At 41.3% G+C, this 23,827-nt stretch overlaps 1 protein-coding gene across 1 annotated transcript in view; it reads left to right on the forward strand.

Annotated features, from left to right (window-relative positions):
• The window catches only part of SPATA16 (spermatogenesis associated 16), a 194,442-nt gene that overhangs the window by 59,777 nt on the left and 110,838 nt on the right, over nt 1–23,827 (forward strand). Inside the window, exon 3 of the mRNA XM_020793822.3 lies at nt 21,759–21,848. Within this exon, the coding sequence (XP_020649481.3) occupies nt 21,759–21,848 (90 nt within the window). The remainder of the gene's footprint in view (nt 1–21,758; nt 21,849–23,827) is intronic.

Genomic DNA, 23,827 nt, shown 5'->3' on the forward strand with positions numbered 1-23,827 from the left:
CTCATTGAAATTGGTGTCCATTTCCACGATGTGATATACCTAATAAATAATACAATAATCATTATATGCCATCAAGACAATTCTGACTTATGGCACCCTTCTCAGGGTTTTCCAGGTAGAGAATGCTCAGAAGTGGTTTACCATTTCCTTCTTTTGGAGGCTCCCTGGGGTTGTACAGCTTGCCCAAGGCAACACAGGCTGGCTGTACTTGCAGGAGACACAGTGGGAAATTGAACTCTCAACCTCTGGCTTAAATGTCCAAGTCACTGAGCTATCCAACCAGCCTGTGATATATCTAGAGCTGTGGTTCTTAACCTTTGTTACTTGGATGCTTTCGAACTGCAACTCCCAGAAACCCCAGTCAGCACAGCTGGTGGTGAAGGCTTCTGGGAGTTGCAGTCCAAAACTCCTGAGTAACTCAAGGTTAAGAACCAGTGATCTAGAGCTTGGGAAACTTCCCTCTTTTTTTGGACTACAACTCACAATGGCAATGTTGGTTGGTGGATTCTGGGAACTATAGTCCAAAAAGGAACTTTTTCAAACTCTCCTGATATAAAAATGTATTGTTAATAACGCATCTATAGTCGGGTTATTTCTCAATTATCCCAGGTAAGATGTTCATTTTACGCCTTGAATATAGTATCTACCCTCCATTCTCTGTACAGAGCAGGAGCCATATTCAGTCCAAAAAATAGATAACATTCATCAGTGTATACCATTTAAATCTTCCAAGAAAAAAAGAAAGATGTCATAAATCAGGGCAGGGGGCGGGGGGGGGCAGAAAAGAAAACCTAGAAATTGTGAACCAGTTATAACAAGCATCCAAGAATGTAAATCAGCATGCAATAAATTCTGCAAAGGGTATTTTTCACATGGATTTTCTTTTGAAGGGAAGGAGAGAATGGTAATTTTAATAAACAAAATTGTGCTTTGTACACAAAGCTATTAAAAGAAAGATTTATACTGATACAGGTCACAATCTGCTGGGAAAAGCATATATTTCTAAGCCAGTCTGTTGCCATGGGTTTGGATGGAAATATCTTGTTGATCAATTTTGCATAAAAAATGGCAAAGCCTGCAGACAGGGAAATTATGACTGGGGGAGACCTTAGCATTTTACCAACTCTGCTAATGGGCAGATTCTTCATTAGAAATATAGAATTAATCTTTGGCCAAGAGCAAAACCATCTAAAATTTATCCTCAAGATGAGCCAGAATTTCTCTCTTCACAACTCTGTAACATACGCATCAGGATAAATTGCATCCTGAATTCATTGTTTACAAGGCTAATAAATCCAGATGGATCAGCATGATCCATAATAAGCATTCTCTGGTGAGCCATAATGTTCTAAAGTAAAACAGACTAAGTGTAATCCAGTGTGTTTGCCCCACTGATTTCATTGATCAATTCATGGTACATCTACATCTCTGTCATTGAAAGAAATTAAGTGCAGCTGAGGTTTATGCATATTTTTAGGAACAGACTGGATTGAGTTCAGTGGACTGGAAACACCCTCACCCACCCACACCCACCCCACAATTACATGATCGCAACCCAGTTTTGGTCCATTGTTTTCATTTATTGCAGAGACTGAAATAGCCTTTGATAAGGTAGAATTTCCAAAAAGTGTTAAAGGTACGCAACTCAGCCTTCATGGTAAGGCATGTCCCAAACCTGTTTCTCTGCTTACTCAGATAGGTAGCCCGCTTTTAAATGTGCTGTTGTGCATTCAAACTGTAGTCAAAATGGATCAAAACATTCAAAATTAATCCCCTTTCCCCCTCAAAGGAGAAATGGAGATGCTATTTGTCTGTTGTTAAGAAAATGTGAGCTGATTAGTCAGTTTGAAATGCAGCCAAAGTAAATACCTACAAGTTTACCCCATTTTTATTCCATTGAAACGTGTGCCATATTTGAGAACCCATGACATGAAGAATACTTCATTCTCTACTGAAACATTGATATCTGCCTGTTGAAGCTTCTTGTATAAATAACCATTAATCTCTGAAGTCTGGCTAGATGACTCTCTTGCAGAAGAAATACAACTTATGTCCAGCTTCTCTCCTCATACAATTTGATCTAAGACAAGAATCACAAACTTCAGACTTCTATGACTTTAAGCCCCAACCAACAATCCCCCTTGCTTCTCTCCCCCTTGCTTTGTTTAGCACCTATCTGAGGTCCTGAACCACTGAGCCCCATGGTGCAGTGGTTAAACTGCAGTACTGCAGTACTGTGGTGTCGTTGTGGTGTGGTGCTAGAGGAGACTCTTGAGAATCCCCTGGACCTCAAAGAGAACAAACCTATCCATTTTGAAAGAAATCAACCCTGAGTGCTCACCAGAAGGACAGATCCTGAAGCTGAGGCTCCAATACTTTGGCCATCTCATGAGAAGAGAACACTCCCTGGAAAAGACCCTGATGTTGGGAAAGTGCGAAGGCAAGAGGAGACGGGCATGACAGAGGATGAGATGGTTGGACAGTGTCACCGAAGCTACCAATATGAATTTCACCCAACTCCGGGAGGCCATGGAAGACAGGAGGGCCTGGCATGCTCTGGTCCATGGGGTTACGAAGACTCGGATACGACGTAATGACTAAACAACAACACTGCATTAAGCCTCTGCTTACAACATGAGTTTGAGCCTAACAAGTTCTAGTAGCCAACTCAAGGTTGACCCATTCTTCCATCCTTCCAAGGCTGGTAAAGTGACCACTCAGCTCACTGGAGGCAAAGTGTTCCTTGCATAATGATGTTATAAACCACCCAGAGAGTTCTCAGCAAACTATGAGGCTGTATATAAATCGAAACAATCGATCAATAATAGTTACTCCAAACCTTGCTTGCTATTTTGTGATATTTTGGCAGTAATAAATGTTTCTGGCTATACCATTCTAGGAATTGTACTTCAAAAAAGTAATTCATCTGTTTATGCATTTTGTCTCATTCTTATAGGCTAACTGGATTGTTGATTTTTAAATTTTGATATGTAACCCTTCAAGGATACTTCTTCGATGTATCCTCAAAGGCTTTCACGGCCAGGATCTGAAGGTTATTGTGGGTTTTTCGGGCTCTTTGGGCGTGTTCTGAAGGTTTTTCTTCCTACCGTTTTGCCATTCTCTGTGGCCAACATCTTCAGAGGACAGGAGTCAGAACTTTGTGTTCTACCTGAAAAACAGACTGCAACCATTTCTTCTTCAGTTTTTGGTTTATGTGCATTCATTCCATCCATCCATCTACTTGCTAGTCTCTCACATTTTCTCATAAGAGTCAGAAAGCGGCTTCCTAGTTCCCAAACAATTTTTTTAATTGGTTTTAAAGGAAAAAAGATATAGCTGAAGCTTCACTGAAGAAGTGAGAAAATTCATGCCACTTCCCAGTCGTCCTCCAGCCTCCTCAGAGAAAACATGGGCATATTGATGCATGTCAATAGCAATCATAAAACCTACACAAAAATGTTTTTGCATGTGTCTTCTGATATATATATCTTTTTCTCCAAGGAGAAACACATTGGATAGAATTTGATATCAAATGGGTATAAGGTAATTGGTTGTGCTAGCAGGACTATAATAAATGCATCAGAAATTAAACTTAATGAATTACTACAGCATCTATATAATTCCAAAAGCAAGATGGACAATCACTGGTTCTGATGTCTCGGTGAAAGTATATCCCAGTTTGCAGTGTCTAGAGTCAGAGCAGAGAAGATTTTCAGAGGGACAGGGGTCTGTTGTTTTAAAGCAAACTTTTTCCTCAGAAGGAGGAGCAGCCGTGGTGGGAACAGAAATGATACAAACAAAACTCACAAGACATTTCTTTCTCACAATGCCCTCCGTTGTGAAGAAATTAACAAGGTTTGGGTAATTGAGAAATTAGAAATCCATTTATTCTGCTGGGAAATCAGTTAGCTGCATACTTCACAAACAAGAGAGAAAAGCAAAATCTGTCTGCCCATATTGAGTGTAATTCAGGACGCTGAACTGGAGGCTCAAAAACAAGGCTCCATACCTGTTTTCCAAAGGAGAGCAGAAAAACAATCTCCTTGTTCCCTTTCATAGTTAATGAGTCCAGAGCTGGTGGAAAGATTTATCTGTTTGTTTTTAATTCAGAATAGACACTCTTAGTCTCTCTTTCTCTGAATCTCTCAGAGGAACACACAGGCACATTGCCATATGCAACAACCAGAAGGGCAGAAAATGCCTTCCCTATCTAAAGGGGAGGGTGACTTGTTATGGGTGGGCAGACCATGGGTATACTTCCTTCCCACCAGGATGTAGTACCTAGACATGGGCATTCGTATAAGTAAATCCTTGTCCAGTTGTTATTTGGGCTGGGGAAAGAAATCCACCCTTTGTACCTATTTAGAATTCTTGATTTAGAACACTGTAGAATCTTTGGTACTTATGCAAGCAAAGTACAGCAGTTTAGTGCTGTGAGTATATGGATAAGGTGTGAGTACGCTAGGGTCTCAGTATTTAGGTAATTACAGAAAATGTACATTTATTGCTCTTTTAAATTGATGCAAAGGTAGTGAAGGAGGAAGAAAACCCAAGATTTGATTACACAAGTCCCTGAAAGTGGGACTTTCTATGTGTGTAGGTATGCTGCTGGCTATTGTGCTGCTGTGTAGTTATCTCCCCTTAACAAACAACAACTGCTAACTGGCTTATTTGGAAAAGGAGGAAGCACAGGAAGTGATGGGATTTTGAGGTATAGCTAGCTGGTCTGCATAGATGGCTCATGACTGGGGCAGCCTCACCAAGATCTTGGGCCCTGGCACTGCTCCGGCTAGTCTGATGTGTAAAACATAAGGTCACTATCATTTGGCCAGCTGTGCAACAGATTTGCAACTGATTTCTTGACTTTTACACTCTGATATGGACTCTGTCTGTCTCAACCCCTGACTATTGGCTCAGCCTATCTCTGTGCTACCACTGCCCGGCCTCACCATTAGCAGCTCTACCTTACCAGCTTCAGTAGGCACCTACTATTTCTGGCTGGGCTGGTGTGTGTGTGTATGTGTGTGTGTGTGTGTGTGCATGCGTGCGTGCATGCGTGCATGCGTGCATATGTGCTGCTTGGTCTTTGCTATTCCACTTTGCTCTTTGTCTTTGTAACTATCATTTAAAATATTCCTTAATATTGTTATATCTGGCTGTTTCTAATGTAACCCACTTGAAGAACTCCTGGAGCTCCAGAAAATTGCATAGAGGTACACCCTAACTGATGGTCAGCAGATGTAATGTTAACCCTCCTAAGTCAAGCCCCTTGTTGCGTTGTAGACTCGTGCCAGACTCCTATTGTTGTTTGCTTAAGGTTTGTGTATCTTCCCATTATCTAAGTGTGGCTATATTGCAAGGTGTTAGAGGACATATCATTTGGGTGCCTGGTCACATCTCCAAGTGCACAGTGAAAATGCACCCCCACACCTTGTTGTGGCAAACTGTGCCAAACGTACCTGAACACTCCAGGCTAAAATAAGGGTTTTGTTCCTGGATAGATTTCATGCCTAAAAATTAGCAAATAATTTTCTTTTTTCCAAACACCACTTTCCACTCCACCATTATTGCTGCACATGAGTGTAGCAATGATCCAGTGCTGGCACAGCAAACCAACATTCTATAAAGCAATTCTAAAAATGGGGGCAGCCAAAATACAAAAAAAATTAGAATTTTTAAACTGGGCTTCAGCAAATCCAGCAAAGGTGTAGCAGACGGTCTCCTCTTGCTCTTTGCCATATTTGGAGAAGGTTGAGCAAAGGGGTTTCATGTTATGGTGTTTTTTTTTTATTACCATCTTGGGCTCACTACCATTCACACTTGACAAAAACAGCCCTGATTATTGCTTTGTGTTTGGGTAAGAAATGGTTAACTGGTGAAAAAAGGAATCAGCTTTGGGGATGTTCCCTTGCTTGGTGTCTCTTTGTGAATGTTAGTGAGCACAAGAGGAGAACCTGTAGACCACCTTGATTGCTTGTTTTCAACATTTAGGCTGCCTTTTGCTGTGTAAAGCTTGGCATCCTTTTTCCTGCTGGCAACGTGGGCAAGATATTGTGCAGCAATATGGAGCCATTTTGAATCATGAGTACAGAAGCACAACATCCCACATTCATAAAATGGAGGTGGTGGTGGATTTTTCTCTCTCTGAAGAATTCAATCTCCTCTTTTCTTCCTACCCATCATGTTTTCCATTGCCTCTCCTCTCCTTGCAGCTGCAAATGCTTTGTGACATAAAAATGCGTTCGTCACAGTAGTCATATGAGCCAAGTTTTGAATGCCAGTGGGGATAGATTACTACTAGAATGATGGCTAATGCTTGAAAAGTCACAAAGCAGGTTGTTGTAAGTTAGCAGTCTCCTGTGTATATGAAAAGTAAAAATGAAAATAAAGACCCTTCCTAAAACTAGGGGTCTCTTCTAGATACTTATTTGTATGATTTGTTACTGTCTGGCAAAGGCACAGTCTCCACAGATGAACCGGGTAGCAGTCTCATGAAGTGGCAGAATGGACTGTACAAAAAGAGATGATGAGTTTTCAGGAATCCTCTGTGTACAAAGGAAGTTCCACAAGCAAGAAATTAGAATCAGAACCGTTTCCACCACTGGGTGCTTGTTTTGTGGACACGTGTTAACCTTCCACATGGGAAGCATACATAAATGGCATTTCCGTCTGTATAGTCTCAGGTTACTACAGCCCACTCTGTATCACCTCAGGAAGCTTCCACCTCATTGTTCGGCACATACAAAGCTCGAAAAAGCTTCCTTTTTTCTTTTTTTTCTTTTTTGGACCATGCCTCTCAGACACCATGGATCTTGAAGGTTCTGGGAGCTGTAGTCCTAAAAACGTAACTCTGCTAAGCTGTGTTATGTATAGGAGGTTTGTTTCTTTGTATTGAAAGGCTACCCTTTGTAGTTAGGGTTCTTCTGCTGGAGTTTTGTTTACAATCTGGCATGCTGCCTGGAGAAGGTGTAGCTGGGAGGGACCTTTCTGGGCAAGGGTGACTGTCAATCTATCGAAAACTAACCAATTGTTCCCTCCTGTCTCTGAATTCAAAGAGAGCCCCGCCTCGCTGCTCAGTGCTTTTCCCCTCCCTTTAGTCTGTTGAAGTCTGTTGCTTAATGTATTTCCAACTGTAAAGAAAATGATTTTTATTCCTTCTACTATTAATGCCTCAGAGTGAGTTATAGAGACTGTAAGTGCCAGTTAATGGGGAAGGGGTGGCCTCCTCCAGTGGTTTTTAACCTTGGGTTACTCAAGTGTTTTTGGACTACAACTCCCAGAAGCCTTCACCACCAGCTGTGCTGCTGGGGTTTATGGGAGGTGCAGTTCAAAAACACCTGACGAACCCAAGGTTAAGAACCACTGGTCTACTGTATGGACATTGGAGCTGTTCTGTTCTGTGAATCCCTACACGTCTGCTGTGCAGCTAGAGGAATTTAATTAAAAATTCTAAACTCTGCAACATCATCACCTCAGAAGGGGTGGGGAGATTCTCACGTATAACCCTCCATGCCCTTCATTCAGGAATTACAAATAAGAAGGGCAACAGAAATAGTTACCTCTGGGGAACAGAGATTATAGATTACTGGCTTTCAGGAATCTATTTTCATGTGGCCCCTCGGATTTTCTCACTGTATCAATTTCTTTGGAGTTGGACAGTCGACATCTACAAGAAGCTGTAAGAACAGAATGATGGCCTAATAGGAACATTCTTTATTCACATGCACTAGTAGCTTTTGCTGTGAAGAGGTGATGCCTAGGTGTCCTTCCTCCCATCCACTTTCATTCTTTTTCTTTTTTTTCAAAATGGAAGGAAAGATAATAAGGCCAACACCGTATTATTTTAAAGGTTTCTGAGGAGATGTCAAGGGAAAAAATGAAAATGTCAAAAAATGGGTTGATATACTGTATTACTTACAGGCTGCTTGGCTTAGGGAAAACTGACCAAGTGATTTACTGAAGGCATTTACGGGACAGTCTTTAGATTACAGGGAAGATAAAAAATAAATGAAAATCTATTTTGTGTTTACTTTAGTGCAGCCATTTAAGAGTGGCGGGAGGGGAGCCTTGCAAGTTGACAGATCTGATATTCATGGGAGAATCTGACTTGCCTATTGCTCTTAATTCAAAGTTCTGTGTGTGTGGTTGTATTGTGCACCCGTGAATATGGATCCACATATATGTTTGTCTGCATAATGTACAACTAGATATTTGACACACACAAAATGACAGAGAATGAATACAGATATCAACCATCAAAACCGTCACTGGATGCGTGCAACATTTTATTCTTCTCTTTCCCCATTAATGGTTCATTCTGCATAGAAAATTAAAGTTTCTGAAGCATCTCCCTTTTTATTACCTCCCTCCCTCCCTCCCTCCCTCCCTCCCTCCCTCCCTCCCTCCCTCCCTCCCTACCTACCTACCTACCTACCTACCTACCTACCTTCTTGCCTGTCTGCCTACCTACCCTCAACAAGAAATTGCAATATTCATGTGTCATCTTTTAACAAACTTTTCAATGTGATCCATGTGGTAAAATTAGAAAACTACTGTCATTAGTGTTGTTGTTGTTGTTGCTGCTGCTGCTATGTGCCATCACATTGCCTCTGACTTATGGCAACACTATGAATGAGTAACCTCCAAAAAGTCCCGTCCTATATAGCCCTGCTCAGCTCTTATAAATTCAAGTCTGAGGTTCCTTTAGGGACTCAGTCTATCTCATATTTGGTAGTCTTATTTTCCTGCTGCCTCCCACCTTTCCTAGCATTATTGTCTTTTCCAGAAAATCCTGCCAAAGCAGTTTCAGCATTTTTACTCCCAGAGGTAGTTCAGGCTTGATTTGATTTAGGACCCACTTGTTTGCCTTTCTGGCAGTCCAGGGTGTCCACAATGCTCTCCTCCAGCACCACATTTCAAACGAATCAAAAAAAATTCACTGTCAGCTTTCTTAACTGTCCAGCTTTCACACCCTTATATAGTGATCAGAAATACGAGTGAATGATTTTGATCTTCTAACCTTTTTCACTAAGGTTTTTCTTTTCTCTTCCTCAAGAAGAACCTCCCTTTAGTCTTCATAGGCTTTTCTTCCAAATGATAATTGACAGCTTTCCAGTCTGAGAGCCAAAGAATACCATACATGTAACCTACCATTAGAGCTGAAATTAAGGGCCTGATCACACATGGCAAATGTTCCCCACTTCTAACAATACCTTCCGTACCTCTGAATCACGTGGTATATATACCATGGCGATCATTCTAATGTGTTTTAACATTATAGATTCATTTTCTCCTACATGAATTGTTATGGATGGCTACACCATGGTACCAATTTATTTTCTTTCCTGTTTTCTGGGGCACTGCAGGCCCTTACTTCAATATGTCAGGAAAGGGTTGAGCCTCAGGAAAGGAGTACAACAAGGTTGTATATTGTTCCCCTGCTTATTTAACTTAAATGTAGAATACATCATGCGAAAGGCTGGACTGGAGGAATCCCAAACCGGAATTAAGATTGCCGGAAGAAATATCAACAACCTCAGATATGCAGATGATACCAATCTGATGGCAGAAAGTGAAGACTTAAAGAACCTCTTAATGAGTGTAAAAGAGGAGAGCGCCAAAAAACGGCCTGAAACTCAACATCAAAAAAACTGCTCCCATCATCTCCTAGCAAATGAAAGGGGAAGATATGGAGGCAAGTTTTACTTTCTTGGGCTCCATGATCACTGCAGATGGTGACAGCAGCCATGAAATCAAAAGACGTCTGCTTCTTGGGAGGAAACTAATGATAAACTTAGACAGCATCTTAAAAAGCAAAGACATCACTTTGCCGACAAAGGTCCGCATAAAGCAATGGTTTTCCAGTAGCGATGTATGGAAGTGAGAGCTGGACCATAAAGAAGGCTGACCGCCGAAGAATTGTGATGCTGGAGGAGACTCTTGAGAGTCCCCTAGTATGCAAGGAGAACAAACCTATCAATTTTGAAGGAAATCTACCCTGAGTGCTCACTGCAAGGACAGATCCTGAAGCTGAGGCTCCAATACTTTGGCCATCTCATGAGAAGAGAAGACTCCCTGGAAAAGACTCTGATGATTGGAAAGTGTGAAGGCAAGAGGAGAAGGGGACAACAGAGGACAAGATGGTTGGATAGTGTCATCGAAGTGACCAATATGAATTTGACCCAACTCCGAGAGGCAGTGGAAGACTGGAGGACCTGGAGTGCTCTGGTCCATGGGGTCACGAAGAGTCAGACACGACTTAACAACTAAACAACAACAATGAACTTCTCAGTGTAGAACTCGCACTAATGGGGAAGTGTAGAAATTGATTGATTGATGGAATGAATGAATGAATGAATGAATGAATGAATGAATGAATGAATGAATGAATGAATGAATGAATGAATGAATGAATGAATGAGAACTGGGGAGATTCGAAACGGCATTAGGCAGTGGAATTTCTTAGTAAATCTAAGGAATTAGATGTGCAGCACGGGATCCCTTAAGTTGTTTTATCTTTCAGCACACAATTTTGGCCAAAACCCACTAGAGGGTACAAAAAGGAGCTTTTAAGTAAAAAAAACATTGTTCTTAAGGAAAATATTGGTTGGGATGGGGTGGAGGACATATGTAATCCAGGAGTGGGCATATGGGGTTCCTTGTTACCCAGTCCTGCTCTACAGAACGTATCTTTCCATTCCAAGGTATGTCTCAAGTTGAAAGGTCTGTTATTTCTTTACACCTTCCACATGATCAGGGCTAAGCACAGGATTTTTTTTTTCCTATTAGGAAAAAAACTGATAAGAGTTTAATATAATTATGGACTACATAGAGAAAATGAACAGAGGTAATTTTTCTGTCTCTCTTTTTTAATACTAGAGCTCAGGTTCACTCAATTTAAATGATTTGGCAGTCAGAATAGTCTGTCTTACTTAATGGGTAATTAATTTTAAAAACTTACTGCCGCAAGATCTGACTTTTATGTACATAAGATTCTTATGTGCGTAAAATCCATATGGAAATCAAGACAGGTCCCAAGAGTTGCTGACCTTGATGGGGTGTTAGACTAAAGGAGCAAAGTCTGTCAATATCTATTAATAATTATGGCTGAATGGCGTCTCCATGTTGAGAGGCCCTATGCCACCAAATCCAAGTTGCCAGGGCAAGGGGAAAACAATGCTGGGACCTATGTGTCACTGAGAGGCTACCTAGAAACACCTGATGGGCCATTAATGGAAACAAATGGCTGGACTCAATTATCTCTTCTTACTCTGTGGTGGTCCCATGCTAGCAGATAAGGTCACACAGGTGAGAAGAGCACTGTGCAATTATCGGTGTTAGCTGAAGCTCCCTTTCCAGTGGAAGCAGGAGGAGACATGCTCTCTGCTGCCCCCATGACCTCTACCCGTATCTCCCACCAGCACTGTGCAGGAATACCTATGGAAGAAGAAGAGGAAAGCAGTGGCTGCCACAACTGTGCTAAGTTGTTTTGAATTTCCAGTAGTCACCTGGTGGCCTGAAGAGCGTAGTTTCTGGGCGGCAAGCTATTTGCTTAATACCTGCATTTTCGTGGCTAAAGCATTTCCAGAAAGGTGGCCCATGAGGTCTCCAAATACTTAGGCAAACAGACAGCCTTGCAGTAGCCATGCTCCAAAGGCAACCTGGCAGACAGTGGTGCTTCCAGATAACCCACAACCACCAACACCATTGGTCTCTTCTTCCCCATCCCGCAATAATTGTTTCTGGGCAGTGACATGCATGGGGCAGGCAGCCTTCTGCTCCACGAGGCAACCACCTCACTCTGGCTAATGGCTGGGCTGGCTTGGAAAATATTAACAGGAGCAAAGCAGAAGCCAACTACCTGTCCTTCAACAGAAACCATTTTCTGCACTTCCCAAGTTTCTCAAAGGCTTTATGCAGCTGATTCAGTTTTAAGCTCTTGTAGCTTTTGCAACATGTACTTGTTCTGAATGCTCACATTCTGGACATTTCCCACACAGCCAGATGGACCTTCCATCTGCTCTCTTGCTTAATGGTTAGCTTCACTTATTAATCCCTTCTTCTATAACACCCAGTTTTTGGTAACTGTCTGGTATTTTTTTTAATACTCACATACCAGAACTAGAGAGGGAACATGCATTAAGGAGAGTCCTGTGGTATTTTATTGACCTTGGAATTCCAGGATACTGAGGGTTAGCAGTAGGGTTAGGGTTAGATTTCATAGAAGGGTTAAATGTACACATCTTATATTTCCTGAAGCCACTGAGAATTTCAATACTGCCTTTGTCTAAATGGGGCCAACCTACTGAAAAGTGGAGATCATCCGTTCCACTTTTTAGTGCCATCATTTGTTAAAATTGGCACAGGACTTTTTGTATCCCAGTACATCCCATTAGCTGGGGGGGGAGTGAGTACCCCAATAGCAAAAATCAAAAGATCTGTTTGGACAATATTTGTCCCAGACATTTTTAAAAAAATAATTTCTTTTTATCTGTTGAAGAACATGGAGAAATTGTTCAGGCATCTACAGTCGTGAAAGTACCTGGCGCCCCAGAGGACACGCCCTCTGCCTTCTCAACAGGCAGAGGTTTATCAGGCAATGGGGATTTGGGCATGCTGGAACTCTGGATTCAGAGGCTTTGGAAAGTCTTGCCAAGTCATTTCCCTCTGAGTAACTTACAGTTTTTGCCCAGACCAGGACTCTGGCCATTCCATTGATCAACCCACAAGTTCCTTTCTTTGTTTATTAGAATCCCTGCCCACGACGCCCAGAGTTCAAGGAGCTGCACCATACTTGCAGAGAGCTTGTTGATGGAAGCTGCTAGTCCATCTTTCTGCCAGGAATGTGATTCCAACAAAGCTTTCGGCTGAGCAGTCATACCTACAAACCAGGCTTACCTCCCAATGACTGATCACCCAACAAAGTGAGCTAATTGTCAAACTGCATGAAGTGTACAAAGCTCGCGCTGTGACAATCAGGTATCTTTCAGCACCCAAAGAATTCCTCCTAAAGGTGACCTACTTTGACCGTAGAACAAGATGGCCTTTCCTCCTCCACTCACCCACCCCCTTTCAATCTGGAGGATGGTGCACCTGTCCAGTCTCATTGAACCGGCCTCTGCACCTCGGCCCTTGTTGTCACCAAAGTAAAGCTGCACCCCAGGATGAATTTGGGTTGGGTTAGTTTGGGTTGTTTAGCCTGGGCAGAAATGGTGACACCTCCCTCCTCTATGACTGGCTTCTGAAGTGCCTCACTATATTTCCATGGCTTTTACTCTTTTGTTAGTAACCCAGATAAACAGGGGTGGTAAATTAAGGACCCTGGTCCTACTTAGCGTCCTTCACTTTTGGCAGAAGCCACACTGCCCCTAGTAAGGGCTTCTGCTTGATTCATTATGTATCAGGCTGGGCCTCATCCTTTCTGTCTCCTTCCACTTCCAGGAGGAAGGTTTCAGTTTTAAAAAAAAACACCTCAAAGTGATGCAGCACATCAGTGCTACCCTGATTGTTTTTTTTTAATTGCTTCTTCCCTCTGCTCTGTGATGCAGAAGAAGGAAATTTTTAGTTTCTCTGCATCACTATTTATTTTACCAATTTCCTCCAGTCATTATATGGTTAAGATGTCTGTTTAATTCACTAATGATATGGCGATATTTTCACATAGGAAAGGACACTTTCTTTGGTTCGATCCCTGTAATACGATGTACTGGAAATGACCCAAAATGGAGAAATCCTACCCATACCAAAAAAGTGACAGCCCCAGATAGGGACCAAGAAGGTGCAGGTAGGGACATTTTGGTTCACTCCAGCAATTAGCATCATCTGGTCACTGGGAAAAGGAGTAAACCCGGCTGTCCAAAGAGTGGGACAATGCCCATCTGATCATACCTAAGTTTCTACCTGTACTTTTCCTGTGCTGGCTGGTGAAACAGCTCATGAAGAAAATAATGCAAGTGGACATACAGGTACATGAATCATGATGAGGCAGTTCTCTGAGCTCTAATAAGATTAATTAAATCATACATAAATAATGAAATAAGCAATCAACGTTTCCGCAGATTAACTGGCCCTGGGAAAATGTTAATTAGATGTACAAGGACATTTCCATAGCACTTCTTTTCTTTTCATTTTTTTCCAGCAGCAAGCAAAAATACAATTGACTTCTTATCCTAGTATCATTCTCTCCTTTTTGTGAGGTTTTGCTTATATTTTCTGAACTTTTGAAAAGTGTACCTCTTTTCTCCAGTGGAGAAGTGCATTTCTCTGATTAAAAGAAGGAAGGAAGGAATACATTTGATCCTTCTACACTGCGAAGCTCATCCCCTTGCTATACCGTTACACTACATTTTCCCCTTCCTTTCATTCCTGGGGGACGAGTTGGTGAGCCATTGCTTCTAGTTTTTCTTGAGACTCCTGAGACTAAACTACAGAGGCTAAACGTGGCCAGGGCGCACTTTGAACAATCAGCTGGATAAACTCTGAAACTATCAAATAAACAATAGTAGCTCACAGATTCAAGAAAGATATTAAGGTATTAGGAAATGCTCTCATCTTCATTCATAGAGAAGAGAGAGAGCACATACATAGATCTCTTGGTGATTCAGAGAGAATTGGTCTGAACAGGGGAAAGCCTGAAAACCAGTTTTATCAGAGTTTGGTACAACCTTGGAATAGTTGTTTTTTTCTGGACAGCTCAGTTGTTTAGATATTCAATTCCCCATCATGTCTCCCTAATAGGGACTAGACTTGATTATCCATAGAGTCCCTTCCGGTTCAGCAGTTCCAAGACGAAATTATTATACAGTGTATGTCTGTACATCTATTCACACCTAACAGAGCTCATGTCTAAGAGTACGATATGGACAACTACCAGAAGATGATTGACTTTTCCTGCCATGCTGTTGCTTAGCTGTGGTGCAGCCAATAACCCGAGCGGGGAAGAGGGGATCAGTATAGCTATTATGAGTTTGCAAAAACAGTAATCACTGTAACAGTCTTTTGTGATTGTCCTGGAAATCATCCAGTTTATTAGCAGGTTAGGGTCAACAGGCTTGCCAGTATGCTTACCTTTAAAATGCCCCCTCAAATCTTTTATCTGATTTTTAATTTTTAACAAAAGAAATGTCTTATCCGTACTCTGCTGTGACTCACTACTAAATAGAATCGACCAGGAAGTAGACAAAGTCAAATATCAGGGATTGGTATAAGCAATAACACTGGGGTGTCATCAAGTCAATTGATTTCATTCTCACAAGGGAAAAGTAAACATTTTAGACAGAAACACATACTTGTTTTAAAGGAAGAGTACAGAAGTACAGGAACAAAGTTTGCTTGCAGATTCAGTTCTTTGAAATTCAAAATGATTACCTGAACACCCTTCTCCTTTTCAAAAGAATTATGTCTTTACTTCTTCTTTAAAAAAAAATAAGAAAATGTGTGTTTATCAGATGGGAAAAGCGATAGAAGCCCTTGTTCTGGAGAGCTAAGTATGCAACTAGACAGCCGAATTATCTCAGCCTGGATGGGTGTTTGCTCATTTTTAACAAAGTGTCTTCAAGCGTCAGGACAACTCTTCAAACATTCAGCACATCCTTAATTTACCTATCTGTATTTCATTCATTTTGAACATACTTCTTGCCAAACTGAAGGTTCTTAAAAGGATCAAGAAACAGATAAAGAAAGTAAGTCAGTTTTACTGACTTTTCCCATCATGATGACTGTTTGAATCACTGCTGTGTTTGACTTTTATGTCTTCAGAATATTATCAGTTTATGAGTTTGAAACTACCTGCTCAGACTAGGTTTGTGTGGAAGACGTAGGGCCCTGTTTTAAACATTAGCCATCAACAGTGATTTAATGTAGCTAGGATTGAAGTGCTGGTTTGTTTTTCATTTGTTTGTTTGTATGATTGATTGATTAACAGGGACAATGACAGCCCATCAACATCTCTCAGGCTTCTTCAGTTTAGATACAGTCCTGAAAATATTTAGGGGGGAAGAGAGAGATCTCCCTGGCAGTAATACATTGCTATGAACAATCCTTGTTATAATGCAAGCTACTATGACTTTGTTTGAATGGGCAATTAAACTGAGGAGTGATTAGATTCATACAAGGACTGTTCCTAGAACCGGTTTGTTATCAAAGATCAATAGCTTGATTTTGGAGATTCTCTCTGGGGTACAGCTGTGGACACTGTCTTGATGCACACCTTAACTTCAAAATCCACCTTATCACACTGGCCGTGAGACCCCAAACTGAAAGTCTTACATTAATTACTGTATTTTTTGCACCATAAGACTCACTTTTTTCCCACAAAACAGGGGTGTGGAAAGTCTGTGCGTCTTATGGAGCTAAGAAAACAGATTATATTTTCCTGTTTTCTTCTCCTAAAAAATTGGTGCGTCTTATGGAAAGGTGCGTCTTATGGAGCGAAAAATACGGTAATTCTTCTGGGAAAATCAGTGGTGCTTATATGTGCTTAGCTTTGCATGAACTGTATCAGTGGGAACAAACTAGATCTGATCTGATCTGTGCGACCTTTCATTATTTCCCAACAACCTTGGAGAATTTCCTAAAACCAGCTTCAGTATTACCAGTACTGGGCCAGTACCGTGCCTTTGAAAGGGAAAGTTTAACTCTTCTCCCTAAACACAGCCATTCTGTAGAATCTCCTTCAAAAGTTGCAATTAACCAGGGCAAGAGAAAGGCAGAGCATAATACCACTTAAGGACCAATGTGGTATAGCAGATAAGAGGGTCAGACTGATATAAAACTATTGTTTATAAAGATCTAAGTTCACAATAATAAAGGGTTATGAAGGATGATTTTACAAAATGGAGTAATTTACAAAATGGAGTATAGGCAGTAAAGACTAATAAGGGCGTAGGTCATGTTGGCGTCGCATGATAGGTAGAATGCAAGCCTTCCGCCGTGACCGGATTGGTCAGAGGGATAGAGAGGGAAAATATGTGTTGGGTATAAAAGCTGTTGTTTGTGTATTGTAACGGCAGAGACCATACCTGCCAAGGTGTGCTCTCTCCATGCCTGCAGACATGAAAATAAAACCTCTTACTACTATCCTGGTGTGAATATTTTCATAAGAAGACTAGGATTTATGATACGTAGGTTCAAATCCCGCTTGGGCATGTAAATTCATGGCGATGTCGAAGCCATCAAGCACTCTTTGAACATCTCAAATACCTTGAAAGCTATTTTTTACAGGGGATAAAAAAAGATGGGGGAGTTTTCCCCCCAGAAAAAAAATGGAATTTTTTGGAAATTTTACATCTCTAGGATTGCCATAGGTTGGAAGTGACCTTACATCCCATAATACACACAGCCAAACAATACCACTTACTCACTTCATGTCTAAAGGTGCAGGAGAGTTATTGCGTCAGGGAATTGATATGGGAAGAAAACTCTTTTAAGAGGTAGCACATTATTCATTACTCACCACTACTCAGTAACAATAACATGTCATATTTCAAATGCAGGTGTAGGTCATATACCTTTATTTGAGCACTTAAAAAAATAAAATCAAACAATCAGCAAGTTTTCATGGGTCAAGTCCATTTCCTCAGGCCATGAACCAATGTCTTGTGAATGGTGCAGAAAAATTATAACTGAGAATCCCAAAAGCTCAGGGCAACTGTTTGTGCCAGGCTTGCTTCTTAGAGGTGAGTTAGAAAAAACACAGGCTGCGTTGGAGGTGTGATATTCAAACCACACCCAGGTAGCTGATGATTGGATATCACACACACACACCCAGCACCACAAACAGAGAATTACCAGGTAATATGCATGCTCTCCCCTGCAATACAAATAACCTTATTTTAAAACATTGAGTACCTATTTGGCTGAGGAACAGGGCAACACAAAAATCTGGAGTCTTCCATCAGGGAATTGGGGTTAAAATTTAGCAGAACTAATTGGAGCCAAATTAAAGCCAAATTAATATATTATCCGGGTGTTTTGAGTAGGCAACTCCTCCAGTTTGCAGTCCCGCTTGGCCAATGTTAAGAGTCCCTGTTGTATCCCTGGTGGTGCTGTGGATTTCTTCCCCCACCCCTTGGTATCCTTAATGGTTCCATTAAAAGCAAAGAAAGCCATGTGGTCCTCAATGCAGGTGTAGGGGATACCATCTTTTTAAAAAAATAAATCCAACCATCAGCGAGCTTTCGTGGGTCACTCTTTTTATGTCACTTTTCAGTTAAAGGTAAAGGTTCCCCTTGACAATTTTTGTCCAGTCGTGTCCGACTCTAGGGGGCGGCGCTCATCCCGCTCTTCAAGCCATAGAGCCAGCGTTTGTCCGAAGACAATCTTTCCGTGGTCACATGGCCAGTGTGATTTAGACACGGAACACTGTTTACCTTCCCACCGAGATGGTACCTATTTATCTACTCGCATTTGCATGCTTTCGAACCGCTAGGTTGGCGGGAGCTGGGACAATCAACAGGCGCTCACTCCGTCGCGTGGGTTCGATCTTACGACTGCTTGGTCTTCTGACCCTGCAGCACAGGCTTCTGCGGTTTAGCCCACAGCGCCACCACGTCCCTTTTACTTTTCAGTTACCCTTTTCAAAATAAAATGTACTAAAACAATACAAAAATAGGTGTCAGCCCTCCACTGTGCTCCAAACAGAATCTTGGCTTCCATTACTGATCTTCACAAGATCAAATAAGACATAACTTAAAATGCACCTTTGCATTTAAAAACACACACACACACACACACACACACACACAAACCAGTAGATTTCCATGACCAAGCAGGGGTTCGGATTCAGGTTCCTTAATCCTAGTCCGTCAGTTATTAGTGACAAATTTCAGCATCATGGAATTTGAGTAAGCAGGCTAATCCTTTGGTTCTGATAACAAACATTCCTCGGAAGCTGCCATTCACATAGCTTCCATTCCAAGGCAAGTAATAACTTGGGTGACCTATTTTTGTCATACTACAACAGAAAAAGAAACCATGGCATTTATCACCGCTGCAACCACCATCTATGAAAAACGACCATATACCCCCAAATGGCTGCTACATGCATTTTTTTAAAGGTACATAAAGGAGTGAGAGCTTAGGCCAAATAAAACACGTGAGGCTTTAATGTGCCTTGTTATTTCAGCTGCAACAGACTGCCATGGCAAGCCTCCTGGAAATTAATTGCAGACATACATTTAGCATTATGTCTCGCTTGGCCTTCATAGAGAAATATGTTTTCAGGAATCCCAAGGCTTCCTGAGAATACAATTTGAATGGTAACGGCTGTGTATGATGATCATTGCAAATGTTCTTATATAAACACACTTCCACATTCTATAAAAGAAAGAGGTGACCTCTCCCTCAGTCTAAAGACTAAGGCTGAATCCGGATAAGACAGAAGTTCTGAGGGTGGGTGCCCCCGTGGTAGGTGGCTTGGGTGGCTCTCTCACATTTGGGGGGACCACCTTGGCCGCGAAGAGTGGGGTCCGCAGCCTCGGCATATATTTGGACCCGACGCTCACCATGGAAACTCAGGTGGCGTCGGTAGTCCGCACCGCATTTTTCCATCTTTGGCGGATTGCCCGGCTGCGACCCTATCTCGACATGGGGGCGCTTACTACCTTGGTGCATGCGCTCGTAATCTCAAGATTAGATCACTGTAACGCGCTCTACGTGGGGCTGCCTTTGAGGCTGAGACGGAAACTTCAGGTGGTGCAGAATGCGGCGGCCAGGCTCCTTACAGGAGTGAGAAAATATCAACACATCTCTCCAACGCTGGCCGCATTGCATTGGCTGCCCATCTGTTTCAACTTCAAAGTTTTAATGCTTACTTATAAGGCTCTAAACGGTTTAGGACCTCCTCCCAACAAGGTCTACCCGGATCACCCGCGCAAGTCAGGAGGTGAGGCTGAGGAGCCTGACGCCGAGAGAGGCCCGGAAGGAGAAGACACGAAACCGGGCCTTCTCGGCGGTGGCTCCTCGCCTCTGGAACAATCTCCCTCCGGAGATTCGAGCGGCCCCCACGCTGGGCACCTTTAAAACCCAATTAAAAACATGGCTGTTTATTCAGGCCTTCCCTCCAGCCAACTCTTGATTTTTTCTTACTTTTCCTTTTTATTTTTACTGCTTATTATGTATTTGATTATTATGTATTTGTCTATGTTTTATTATTTGATTTTATATTTGGAAGCCGCCTAGAGTGGTCCGGTGGGCCAGATAGGCAGGGTATAAATAAATAAATAAATAAATAAATAAATAAATAAATAAATAAATAAATAAATAAAGCTTACAAGATTGGTTAATTTTAAGGAGAATATATACAAGATGTTTTATAGGTGGCATATGACTCCAGAAAAATGGTCGAAGATGTATACAGATATATCAAATGTGTGTTGGAAATGTGAAGCACATGTGGGAAGCTATTATCACATGTGGTGGTCATGTAGAGTAGCGAAACAGTATTGGAAAAGAGTACATGCTGTGTTGCAAGAAATATTGCTTTGTAAGGTGCCATTAACCCCAGAACGGTTTTTTATTGAGTATGATACCTGATAACATAGATAAGACAAAGGAGTATATAGTTATATACATAGTCACTGCAGCCAGAATTCTTTATGCCAAAAATTGGAAAAGTCCGACGGTACCAAAACAAGAAGATCTCATAGAGAAGATATGGGAAACAGCGGAAATGGACATTTTATCAGAAGTGATGAAGGACTGTCCTTTACAAAAGGCAACTGAAAGATGGGACTTATTCTATAAATGGATTGAGTTAACAGACAGCGTATGAAGAGCATACATTGAAACGAGATCTTAAATCTGGAAGGCAGAAAATAGTAAAAAGAGTAATTTGGAATTTTGATATGGCAATATGTATAGAAATGGATGTTAGTATGTTATTGTTTCTCCTCTTCCTTCTTAACCTCAATTCCCTTTTCCCTTTTTGTCACCCCTTGTTAAAAATAAAAATTAAAATTAAAAAAAAAGAGAAGGGACTGGAAACAGGTGTAGGTTATGCCTACGGAGCTATAATTAGAAGGGTGTTGTGGGTTTTTCAGGCTCTTTGGCCGTGTTCTGAAGGTTGTTCTTCCTACAGTCTCTGCGTTCCTACTCCTGTCCTCTGAAGATGCCGGCCACAGAGACTGGCGAAACATTAGGAAGAACAACCTTCAGAACACGGCCAAAGCGCCTGAAAAATCCACAACAACCATCAGCTCCTGATTGTGAAAGCCTTCAAGAATATAATTAGAAGGTTTGTCAGTAAAGCCGTATATGGCTTTATAGTACCCTTCCAGCCGGAGTAACTTGGCTTTAACAACACTTCTGGTTTCCGCTTTGTGCTGTCAATTTTTGTGTGCATAATATATGCTTATTATCACAACCTCAAAATGCAGATGACAGATAACAAAAGGCATTATTACAATAATGCATAACGTCTTGCTGATTTTTATATTCTCAGTAAACGTGGGGGAACATATGCTCACGGGAATTTTAACTGCTGCCTCTGTACCCGGCAAAGCTATGAATGAAATTACAGTTATGATACAGCTTTAATAGACATTTTAATAATGCCTGTTCGTCCATCTCAGCTGTCAACAGAATAGATGCAATAATTCATTGCTGGGTATTGGGAGAAATACAATCTCTATAGAACGGCTAGAAGAAACGTGTGCATGCACGCTATCTGCATGCTATCCAGAGTTAGGTGTTAAATTGTCTCAAAACAATATGTCACTTGAAGGCTTTGACGAACATATTTTTGCTTTCTTTTTCTGAAGGAGCATTATTCTAAATCCAGCCTATTTCCGTAACCACCTTCGTCAAGCTGCTGTGTTCCGATGCTTAGAGAGATATTCCGAAGCTGCAAGGTAGGGTTGAGCAGCTTTCCTTACACATAATAGATTCACTACTGCTCCCTCCCACCCCCACCATTTTGTCTGTTATTCCCTGAAGAAGCAAAGGAGAATGGTTGAAGTGACAAACTGCGTCATTCTGGAAGTTCCTACATTCCCCCCTTCCTCTGCCATTTCCAAACAAACAAACAAGTACAAATTTGCCACATTCAACATTAATCTCCAATCCTTCACCTTAAAAAATAATAAAAGTGGTACAAGCAGGAAATGTTTAATTAACATTACAAAGTGCCTTTGCTGAATAGGCCAATCCACATGAGCATTGCAATGGGCTGACAATAGGTGAATGTTGACATTGATGTTTTATTTCCTGTGTGGCTGTCTTAAATTGAATTGGCTATCTAAGGCAGGGGTCGTCAACCCCCAGTCCGCGGCCTAGTGCCAGTCCGTGGGCTTGCCGAAACTGGGCCATGGATACAGATCTCCACCCCCATTTGTGGTTTTCTATTTCACTTTCTCGCCTCACTCTCCATGGTTAATGACATGCTGATTCTTCATCACCAGACTATATGTGTGTGGTATCTCTGTAAACCACAAGGTTCCCCCCAACCATGCTTATACCTCTCATTTTTATTTCCTTTGTGGTTCCCTAGTTTGACTGCAGATTTTCTGGTTCTCAGAGTCAACGTCCAGATTTGCTATTAGAGAGGAAAAAAGCTCTTGCTCGTTCTTCATAGGAAAGACTGTCTTTTAACATTTGATTTTTCAAGCCTCATTACATGAATGCATCAAAATGAGGTCCAAAGTAGTTTTTCTTCTTTTGTAGACTCATCAAATGGAGTTGATCTCCATCAATGAACTGAAGTTATGTCTGTTTGTTCTACCAGTAAACAATTTAAGAGTACAATCTTATGTGAGACATAAGACTCAAAGAATTCAGGAGAACTTATTCCCAACTACAGTATGTTGGACTGCAGCCTCGTCTAGTTCTTGAAAATGGCAAAGAACGTAATTTGGCATAGTGTAATTACAGTTGTTTTAAAAGTAACAAGTATTCCTCAAAATTGTTGGATTTGAAAATATTTGTTAATATTTAATACTTGAATCCAGAGATTTGCAGAATTTCATATGGGGGAAAGAGGTATTCTGAAGGTCAAAAGCATTTCCTACCACAATTTAAAAATATAAGATATTTTTCAGTGCACTGTCAAAATTAATACCAGTACTGTATATAAATGGAGTACACAAATGTCTACCTCTATCCATTGTTGAAAACAAGACAGTAGGCTATAAATTCTTAAGTATGACCATGCTGGGCTCTGCTTGTGTTCCTTGGGCAATCTTAAAATCATTGCAACTCAGCTGAAATGTGGGAAACAGCATAGACTCCCACAGTACTTGTTGAGGATATCAAATCATAAAACAGTTGTGGAGGAGTTTCTAAATTGGGTTTGTTTGGATAGTGGGAGAGAGATGGATGAAATATTGTGAGGCAGACTCACAGTCTGACAGAAAAGTTAGTGATTTTTTTCCACAGCTACGATAGAATCCCAGGGGGACTTGGAAAGGAAATGGCACTGAGGACTTGTGCAAGAATTACAGTGGGAATAACACAGCCTTAAAGAAGGAACTGGAAAAACTCCATAGTCAGGAAATAAGAGGGCAGGTCCTCTTATGGATTGAAATTTGGTTGAGAACAAGGAAACAGAGAGTGGGTGTCAATGGGCAGTTTTCGCAATGGAGAGAGATGAAGAGCGGTGTGCCCCAGGGACTAGTGCTATTCAACCTCTTCATAAATGACCTGGAGACAGGGATAAGCAGTGAGGTGGCCAAAATTGCAAATGACACAAAAATTTTCCGGGTGGTGAAGACCTGAAGGGATTGTGAAGAGCTCCAGAAGGGTATCTCCAAACTGGGAGAATTGGCAGCAAAATGGCCAATGTGTTTCAATATAATAAAATGTAAAGTAATGCACATAGGGGCAAAACAATTTT

This window comes from Pogona vitticeps, chromosome 3 (genome assembly GCF_051106095.1).
Source record: "Pogona vitticeps strain Pit_001003342236 chromosome 3, PviZW2.1, whole genome shotgun sequence".
Taxonomy (NCBI): domain Eukaryota; kingdom Metazoa; phylum Chordata; class Lepidosauria; order Squamata; family Agamidae; genus Pogona; species Pogona vitticeps.